Source organism: Talpa occidentalis, unplaced genomic scaffold (assembly GCF_014898055.3).
Source record: "Talpa occidentalis isolate TD23 unplaced genomic scaffold, MPIMG_talOcc4v2.1 talOcc4.12, whole genome shotgun sequence".
Lineage (NCBI taxonomy): Eukaryota > Metazoa > Chordata > Mammalia > Eulipotyphla > Talpidae > Talpa > Talpa occidentalis.
The window spans coordinates 78,549,310-78,559,780 of record NW_023601212.1 but is presented as its reverse complement, the minus strand read 5'-3'; the positions used below and the strand labels follow the sequence as shown (position 1 = coordinate 78,559,780).

At 49.4% G+C, this 10,471-nt stretch overlaps 1 protein-coding gene across 1 annotated transcript; it reads right to left on the bottom strand.

Annotated features, from left to right (window-relative positions):
- Nucleotides 1-684: 684 nt before the first annotated feature.
- On the bottom strand, nucleotides 685-1,883 carry CLDN3 (claudin 3). The gene has a single exon (XM_037504504.2). It carries the CDS (start codon nucleotides 1,684-1,686, stop codon nucleotides 1,027-1,029), a length of 660 nt encoding a protein of 219 aa, XP_037360401.1. The 5' UTR covers nucleotides 1,687-1,883; the 3' UTR covers nucleotides 685-1,026.
- Between the last annotated feature and the right edge of the window lie 8,588 nt (nucleotides 1,884-10,471).

The window sequence follows — 10,471 nt, the reverse complement described above, 5'->3', positions numbered from 1 at the left end:
AGGCATGCAGAATCCCTCCTTCCCAGCTGGGGCCTGGCTACAGGTCTGCTGCCCTACTGCCTGAACCTCCTGCGCCTTCTCCAACACCAGGGACTTCCAAACCTTGTTTACCTAAGGCATTAGTGTGCCACCAGCTGGTTCTGAGACCTCTCCCTGAGGGTTCCTGTGAAAAAACAAAGCCCCTCTTTCGTCTCTCCTCCAGGTGAAAAGATTCTCCCCATTTTTACTTTTGGTGGTGTGTGTTACCAAAACAATAGGTCTTTTTGTTCTCTTTTTCCAGATATGAAATCATAGCATTGGTTGGGAAAGATCACTGGGCACGCCAGAGATCTGGGTTTGCGGTGGCCCTGGAATGACTGATGCTCCAAACACAAACCCTAATGGCACAACCTAGAGAAGAGGGTCCCTGACACCCTCACCCCCTCCCTTATGACTGCAGCACCACGCCCACATCTCTAGATTAGGCTTTCCTTGTTCCAATCCCCAGTGAGTGGGCCAAATGACAGCCGAGTTTGGCTCACAACCCCACTTTCTCCATTACCCGAACCTCTGAACCTCTCTCAGCTTCATCCCCGCAGTGGCAGCCAGAGAGCAGTTTTCAGCCAAGCCTACCCTTGCAGTGAGGTGGAGGCCTGTTGGGGCTCAGGACAAGGAGGCGCCAGCAACTGCAAAATGAAAGTTTTTTATTGAAAAATATCAAGTGGCCCTTTTCAAGGCTGCCAGTCCCTGCCAGAGGAACGTTGGGGCTGCAGGCCCAAGTGGGGCTGGAGCAAGCCACTTCAGCCCAGTGCTCCAGAGAGCGAGGTTTCTTTGTCCATAGGAGCTCTCTGCAGTTCCGCTCCCAGACCCGCGGAGGGGTGGCAGCTGGGGTTGGGGCGCCGGGTTGGCCTTCCCAGTCCACTCAGAGAGCTGCCTGGCACCTGGGGTGGGCTGGCCTCTGATGCAAGGCTGCGGTTGGACTGGTGGGTGCTCCAGCTAGTGGTGGTGGTGGTGGCTGCGGCGGTGGATCTCCCCTCACCTGCCCCCTCAGACGTAGTCCTTGCGGTCATAGGCTGTGCTGGGGGCAGTGTACGGTGGTCCGGAGCGCGTCGCTGTGTAGTGGATCTTGGTGGGTGCATAATTATCACGCGGCGGGCAGGAGCAGCAGAGCAGCGCGCCCCCCAGCAGCTGCAGCGCCGTCGCCGCCCAGCCCACGTAAAGGCTCGAGCCCATCTCGCGCCTCTTCGAGTCTGGCACCAGCGGATTGTAGAAGTCCCGGATGATGGTGTTCGCGGACCAGGACACCGGCACCAGGGTCAGCAAGGCGGCCAGCAGGAAGAGCACGCCCGCCACAATGGTGATCTTGGCCTTAGCCGTGTCGTCCTGCACGCAGGTGGTGCACTGGGCACCCACGAGTGCCACGAGGAGCCCGACGGCGCCCAGCAGGATGGCGACAATGAGGAGCGCGCGGGCCGCCTGCAGGTCCTGCGGCAGCGCCAGCAGCGAGTCGTACATCTTGCACTGCATCTGGCCGGTGCTCTGCACCACGCAGTCCATCCACAGGCCCTCCCAGATGATCTGCGCCGTGATGATGCTGCTGCCCACGAAGGCCGAAACGCGCCACATGGGCAGCGCGCAGCATATGATGGTGCCCAACCAGCCCAGCATCGCCAGAGAAGTGCCCGTGATCTCCAGGCCCATGGACATGGCTGCCGCGCCAAAGCCGGCTCTGCCGGGCGGCTGCAGTGCGGGTCAACAAGGGGCCGGAGCCGCTGGGGCTGCGCGCTAGCTGCGCCTCGCCGACCCACCGACGCGCGGACTTAGAGGTCCCCGACGGACGGACGCACAGCCACGCGCGCGCTAACGGCTTCACTCTGCCCGCTGGCTCCGCGGCTGCACCTGCACCTGCCTGTGGCTTTGTGGGCGGGCGGTGGCGACTGGGCTGGCCCTGGGCTGGGGCGGGTTAGTCCTAGATCCATGCCCAGAGCTCCAACGGGGGCGGGATAGGAGGAGCTGAGCTCTCCGGGGCCTGGGGACAGTGACGTGGCCCCTCTTCCCACCTTCACAGAGCGCCAGAGGAGGCAGGACTTGGCCCGGAGTGGCGCGCGGCGCAGGGGTGGGGGTGCCGGGAGAGGGCGGGGCGCGGGCTTGAGCCCCCGCCCGTCGCTCGTCTCCACTGCTCGGAAACTAATTCTCTCGGGCCAACTGGGGGATGGGGTGCAAATCAATACCTGCCAGACCCTGCCACCCCTGCAGCGTGGACGCGGCTGGCGGGCGGCGTGAGGAGGGGGCGCTACCAGCTGCCTGAAATCCGCCGGGACTGCGGGAGCCCAGTGTGGGCGTGGGCGACGCCGCGGAGGTTTTCAGGACGGCGCACCTGCTGCGCCTGGCTTCCTCCAGCCTCCGGGGCGCCGCTCGCCGAGCGCGATCCCGGCCTGATCCGGGCTGGTGGGATGCTGGCTCTGGAGGGCTAGTCCAGGCGCCAGGGATCACCCGTAGAGTCACTCAAGATACTCCTGAGTTGGGTCCTGAGCTCAGAGTCTCCTCCGGCCCCGCTCCATTCCCCCCAGCTCCTTTGTTGGGACACCCGAAACCTCCAGCTGAGTGCTCTCCTTCCCAGAAGACCCCTCCTCCCTAGCGGTTTCCTCCCCCTCGGAGAGCCCTTGTCTTCCCTCCCTCTCACCTGTTGGTGCAGGGATCCGACTTAATGAAAAGGTGGTGAAAGGCATTTGATCCAGGCAAAAGCGGGAAGGCAGAAACGTTACCTGTCAAGGCCTCGCTCCCACGCGTGGGCCCTTCCTCACTCTGCTTAGACCACTTCAGAGTTTCCACTGGAGTTCTGCCTGGTCTACCTCCTCTCATTCCCTCACTTCAGCACTTGGATCTCCAGGCTGTTCCCCCAGAACTCAGTGACCCCACTTCAGGGCACCTGTGCTTGTGGTTGCCCCTGCGGGGAACTCCTGCGGATACCCAAGCTCAGGCCCCTCCCACCTTGCAGGCTTTTGCTCTCAGAGGGGCCTTCCCTGACCACGACCACACCACTATTTGTTTTCTACTTAGCATTGAACACCATCTATCAGACTCTATATTTTTAGTTTTTCACTCTAGCTCTTTCTTCCAATATGTCAGTTCCATTGGGACATTCAGAATCTCCCAAAATGGGCCAATATTTCTGCCGGTTTTATTTACTGTGGTATCCCTGGTGCCTAGATTGGTCCTGGATACACAGAAGTTGATTTGGTGACTCAAAAGAAGGAAGGACATCACTTTCTCTGTTCTTGCAATGTCGCCTGCCCAGGTCCTCCTGGGCACATAACTGATAATAGGATACTACCGTGCTACCTGAGTCAGAGGGCTTTGTGTTCTGTAAAACCAAGGGTACTTCCAATTGACTGAGTCCAGCCTAAGGGTTTTTCTGGTGTATTCCACATCTCTCAAATCACCGGCACACAGCCTATGTCCTCTGCCGTGGTGTTCCAGCCCGGGGGCTGTAGAAGAGGAAGGTAAACAGGGCCAGAGGCCCATGGAAACCAGGGTTCTCCTTTCAGGGACAAAGGTTTTGGGCTGGGCTGGGCAGGACTGGGAGTGCCTGGCCAGAGTGCCCAGCTGGTGCTGGGTGGGGGCTGCCCAAGAGGAAGTTCATGTGCCCCAGGTCCGCTCTAGTGGACTACTGGCTGCTGTCTCTTCCGATTACTGGAGAGGGCTTGAGACCAGAAGAGTGGTGGAACTCCCATGGCGGGACTCAATGTGGCTGAGTGTAGGGTGGGGGGCTGAGGTCAGATGCTTTTGGCCAAAGAGTGGCCCCTCTCTTTAGTTGTGCTCGGTGGGATGCTATGAGTGAGCCTCGAGGCAGGAGAAAATGAGATCATGTTCCCCCTTCGTCTCACTTTCCTCTTGTGTGAAATAAGGAAAATGTTTACAGGATCAGCTTGGCATGAGAGTGGGCATGTTAGTGTATTTTATTTTAACCAGAAAGCAACCAGGACAGGATGTGCAAATGTGCAGAGAACCGTGGGCAGAAAGTGTGGGATTTAGTGGACAGACCTGGAAGTGAGCCCAGCTCTCTTAAGCAGATTCTTTTTCCACACTAAGCCTCAGTTTCCTCAGCTAGGAGGGGTTTGTTCTGAGTTGCTTGGGTGAAGGGGGGCAGGTCAGGAGAGGCGCCTTGTTCCTGAGTCTGAGGGAAGTGGACCTGCTGGCAGGGCTCTAAGGGGATGAGGCCAACAGGACAGAAAGCTTTGTGCCCAGGGGCCAAACTTCAGGGACACAGCAAATAAGACTTTGGCTCTGGGCAAACAGCTCCAACCAGCTTTTTGCTTTATATCTGCTGTGGTGCTTATAACTCAATAATAAAAATTCAAATGACCCAATTAAAAATGGTCAAAGAATCTGAACAGACATTCAGAATACTCAAAGGAGATATACAAATGGCCAAGAAGCACATGCCAACACCATTAGTCATGAAGGAAATGCAAATAAAACCACAGAGATACCACTTCACAGTCAGGAGCATGACTAAAGTCAAAAAGAGAAAAAATGACAAGTGTTTCTGAGTACAAGGAGAAATCGGAACCCTCATATCATGCTGGTATGTTGCAAATGTTGCAACTGCTTTTGAAAACAGTCTGGTGGAGTTATCCTCTGACCCAACAATTCTCCTACTAGTTATTTATTTATTCAAGAGAAAGGAAAACATGTTCACACAAAAAATGTCTAGGAACATTCATAATAAAAAGCAGAATCATTCATAATAAAAAGTGGAAACATTCTAAGTTTGTCTGTTGACTGATAAATGGATCACCAAATGTGGTACATCTATACTATGGAATATTATTCAGGCATGAAAAGAAAGTACTGGTACATGCTATTTGTACATGTAACCTTGATAACATCACGGTAAATCAGAGATGTCAGTCACAAAGGATGACATAATTCTATTTAAATAATATATTATCTGAAGCAGGAAAATCTACAGTGGCTGCGAGGGGTTGGGGTGAGGTGTTGGGAGGAAATGGAGATGACTGCAAATGGGTACAGTGTTTCTTTTTGGGGTGACAAAAATGTTCTACAATTGTGCTGATGGTTGCATTCCTGAATATACTAAAAAACCGTTGAAGAGGACAACTTAAATTTGTGGGCTGTATGCTTTGTAACATATATCTCAACAAAGTTGTTAAAATAAACACTACTACAGGGTCTGCAGTGTATGTCTGTGTGGTATGTGGGCCCCAGAGAGTGGACAGTGCTCAAGGGGGTGGGAAGAGGGGGTGGGATGGCTCTAGGCACGGCGTACCCCCTACTTACATACAACTCTTAAGCCTTTAGTGCAGAAGCAACAGTATGGTCCAAAGTGGGACCAGTGCTCCTGGAATGGACCTCAGCAATAAGTGCTGAGGGGCTACAGGAAAGGGAATTCTTCAGCTGCATTGGTCCAGAAGAACTTCCCAAAGAAAGCTGGAGAAGGGTTTGGCTGTGTGTGTGTGTGTGTGTGTGTGTGTGTGTGTGTTGTACAATATCTAGGTAGTTGTATGTCCCTCTACTTTCTCCCACTTACATAATTATTTTAAATATTTCCCCTCTATATATGAAGAACCACATCAGACAATGTTATAAAATTTTTGCTTCACCTATCAGACAAAATTCAGAAAATGCGAGAGAAGAAAACCTTGTATATATCCCATAACATATATATAGTATTATATATGTCTATATAACATAAAGTATACATTGTATTATATATAAATGTGTGTGTTGGTCTGAAGTTTTGATTAAGTTTGACTATTATTTTATTTAAGTATAAAAGCAATGCCAGGCTTCCCTGGTGGCACAAGGGATTAAGGCACAGCCTATGAAGCTGTCCACAGTCTCTGCAGCAGACCTCTCCTGACTCGCCCGCTGCTCCCCTCAGCAGTGTACTTTGGTTGATCTGCCTGTTCTGTTCCCCACTCTGTCTCTGGTGAATCTTCTCACCCCCCACACTCTGTCCTGTACCCCAGCTCCTGTATGCATAAAATAAGAATAAATCTTAATAAAAATAAAAATAAAAAAAGCAATGCCTATTTATGTAGGGAAATCAAAACTGAAAGGAACATTCAAAATTTTATAATTCCATTCCACTTAAAAATAACATTATTGACATCCAGTTGTAAAGTCTTAAGAAACTTTTTCTAGCCATTTCTGTTCAAAAGTGAGATCTACCAGAATGCAAAGCTGATGACCATAGAGGCCTTGTGAACACCATCTCTTTATTTTTGGTACTAGAATGTGCCTAGCAGCGAGCAAGTCCTCAGTAAATAGTTATTTGAATGAATAAATGGATGGGTCCAACTGTACTACTGGTTGATATCATACTGTAATCACTTTTTTCCAACAGTTAAAATTTTTATTGTGGTAAAATACATATAAAATTTACCATCTTAATCATTTTGAAATGTACAGTTAAATGGTATTAAGTACACTCACTTTGTTGTGCAACCATCACCACATTCATCTCTAGAACTCTTTTGATCTTGTAAACCAAAACTATGTATCCATTAAACAATAACTCCTCATTCCCCACTTCCTCCAGCCCTTGGCAACTAGATTATACTTTCTGTCTCTATGATACCAACTATGCTAGGAACCTCATATAAGTGAAATCATACATTATTTGTCCTTCTTTCTTCTTGAGCTGGGAGGTCCATTTTTTTCTGGCTAGTGCTAGGGGCACTGTAGGGAAGGAGAGAGCTATGAAACCTCCACTCCCAGCCCCTGAAGGGTTTTGGGTCCTCTTATCACTAACTGCCCCCCCACCCCAAGGGAATGGAAGGTAATGGATTCTGTTGACTTCTGAGTTTATTTAAACCTTGGGAACTTTATCATATCATCAGCCAAAGAGCACAAAGTTAAACAAAGCAGCTTTCAGCCCCAAGGAGAGAGAAGTTGATTTAAGATAGGGCTCTATCAGAGGTTATTCAACCCTTAGTGCCTTATCACAGACAGAGGCCACAGTCCTGTGGTGGCATGTGCCCTGACTGAGTTTCAACCCCAAGAACAATCTCACTGCTGGAGGGACTCAACTAAAACTTTCTGGGCTGATGAGCAGCCCTGTGGGTGCTGGGAGCCTTCTTCCCCAGTTGGCTCATGAATTTGTAGCAAGGAGAGAGTCAGAGAGGGATTTCTCTAACTGAGGTTTACACCAGTTCACTGGCTCCACTGAATCCAGTCTGTTGGCACCAAAATAGCACCAGTCCTGAAGCCTATATGGTACTCTCCTTTCTTAGGGACCAGCCAGACTCTTGGCCCATTTCTCCAGGCTCTCTCTGTTGTAAGGACATCAGCCATGTGCCCCTACACTAATAGATTCTTGTTTGGGATTTGGATTTGCTTGCATATCATGCTTCTGCCACTATCAAAATTCTTTGAACTTACTACTTCCTCATACACTGCTCTAGGGAATCCTGTAATTTTTTTTTTTTAGGATTTATTTATTTATGCATACAAAAACTGGGGTACAGGCCAGAGGTGTGGAGGGTGAGAGGATTCACCAGAGACAGAGTTGGGAGCAGAACAGGAGGATTGACTGAAACACACTGCTGAGGGGAGCAGCGGGCAAGACAGGAGAGGTCTGCTGTGCCATGTGGGCTGCTCCCTGGCTGGCGGGATCCATCTTGTACTGTAGGGGCGGCAATAGCTTCATAGTGCTGTGCTGAACCCCTTGCACCACCAGGGAGGCCCGAATCTTGTGATCATGCTTGTGATCTACCATCTGCCATACAGCAAAATAAGTACAGGATGATATCCTGGGAGTCCTGCTCTTATCACAATCCCAACCATCTAGAAGTATCTGGTCTTGCAGGTGATGAAATAAGCTTTTGGAGACAGTTGTTCCCTCTGGGAGACAACAGCAAGGAAGGTTGGGCTGCTGTCTTACAGATACTCTCACACACAGGGCAGTTTCTCCTGTAGGCAGAACACATGTGCATCCACAGACCTCCTTCTCCCACAGTCTTCTAGAGAGGATTCAATAATTGCAGTGAATTGTTCTCTCGCTGTTCCCACCCCCATCACTGATCAGAAAGAGGAAATGTTTGCTGGGAGAAAGGCGATGTACTCAATAAAGTGTTGGATGGAACAGAACTTTTTAGAATGGGGGTGGAAGAGAGGTTTGGGGACAGCTTCCAGAAGATCTGCTTAAGACTAGTTGTGGGATGTGAGGTGAGAAGAGGAGAGGACAGGAGATTCTCATCTATTTTGAGTAGACAACATATTTAGGTGCCTTTGACATCATTCAAAAGGCAAGGGTGTGCCAGGGAGCTCCTCTTCATTACATATGCACATGCAGGTTGTCTTTTGTGGAGACGACACCAAGCCTGGGCTGAATTAGGTCTCCAGCATCTCAGTGTTATTTGTGAATTCAGGACTAAGGGGCAAAAATGGGGGCGATAGCATCCCAAGGAATACCTAACGACCCACTCTTAAAAGATTTGTTTCCTATTTCTGTGAACTCTGCCAAAGATGGGATGCTTTCTTGGGGAATGCCACTGTACTGGAAGGGAGGAGCCACCTGGCCATTTGGGTTTGTTGCACCCCCCCCCCCCATAAGAACAGGCAAAAGGGAAAAAAAGGGAATTGCTACCATGGCTGGTCATGGAGGGTAAGTCAAGTTGCAGTTACTAGATGGGAACATGACAGTGTCACAAAGCTCAGTGACGGTCCTGGGTGTCTGCATTCTTCCCACACCAATGAGAGATAAATGTTCACAAATCATTACCCCCTCACCGCCAGGCAGGACCACCAAGGACTAGGAGACCCAGGGATGCAGGCACAGGCATCTCTAGAAAAAGAACTGGCCCAGCAGAAGTCCTGCCAATGTTGAAATTTGGAGTGAAGAGGGAGGGCACAGCCTGAGATTAGCAGCAGAAACCAGGATGACAGCCCACCACCTTGCTGGTAGACTGGAAAGCTGCCCTCTTCTCTTTAAACATAATTTTGAAAATATGAGAAATTTCAAACACACAAGAAAGTACAAGGAAAAATATACCTAGGGGACCCCATCACTGAGATTTAGCAAGTCTTAACATTCTGCTGAAGTCCCTCTGTACCCCTTCCCTATTCAATTCACTTCTCTCCCAGGTCAATGGTGGGCCGCATACAAGATGGTGGTGCTATAGTCAGCCTACGTGTGTGGGAACATTTCCCATGCAGGTTTGTGTAAGTATACTCCATGGTATTTGCACAATGACAACATCACTTAATGATGCATTTCTCAGAATGTATCCTTAGCACGATTATATAAGATGCTCCAGTTCATCCATTGGAACTGCTATGCAGTGTTCTAGTCCACCGTTATGCCACAGTTTATAACCATTCTCCCCTTGATGAACAGTTGAACTCTTTCCAACTGTTTTGTTACTACAAATAAAATGCACACATGTCCATTTTATTTGTGCCTCCAGGTGAATACACATAAAAGTCTCTTTAGAAGTGGGATTGGGGCTTCCCTGGTGATGCAAGGGATTAAGATGTAGCACTGTGAAGCTATCCACAGCCACTGCAGCATGAGCTCAATCCCTGGCCAGGGAGCTGATCTACATGGCACAGCAGACCTCTCCTGCCTTGCCTGCTGCTCCCCTCAGCAGTGTGTTTCAGTCAGTCTGCCTGTTTTTTCCCTGCTCTCTCTGGTGAATCCTCTTACCCACCGCATCTCTGGCCTGCACCCCAGCTCTTGTAGGCATAAATAAATAAATCTTTAAAAAAAATAGAAGTGGGATTGCTAAATTACAGTGTATATGCACCTTTCATCTTATAGATATTGCCAAATGATTGTCTAAAATCAACACTTCCTCCAGCATGCTGGAGAGTTCCCTCTTGCTACACATCTCTAGCAACACTGCGTAGCATGAGACCTTTTATTTATTTATATTTTTTGTGAGTCTGTGGGTGTCAAGTGGCATCTCATTGTTTTAATTTGCATTTCTCTGATTTTTAAAAAAGATTTATTTATGCATACAAGAACTGAGGTGAGGGCCAGGGGTGCAGGGGGGGAGAAGATTCCCCAGAGACAGAGTGGGGAGCAGAACAGGCAGACTGACTGAAATACACTGCTGAGGGTATACACTGCATTGAGTGAGACAGGAAAGGTCTGCTGCACCATGTGGGTCAGCTCGCTGGCCAGGGATTGAACTCATGCTGTAGTGGCTGCTGATAGTTTCATAGTGCTGAGACTTAACCGCTTGCATTTCCCTATTGACAAGTGATATAGAAAAATACACAAATCCAATGGTAAAGCTTGATGAAATCTTTATATTTTTACATACCATTGACTGCCACCCAAATCAAGATACAAAACTTTTCCATAACCCCAAAAGTTCCCTGGTATTCCTTCCCCACCAGTAACACTCTCCCTATAGGTGGCCATTTTTTAATTCCTATCACCATGGGTTACATTTGCTTGTTTTAATTTCATGTAACTGCGATTACAATGTGTACTCACCTGAACCTGACCTTTTAA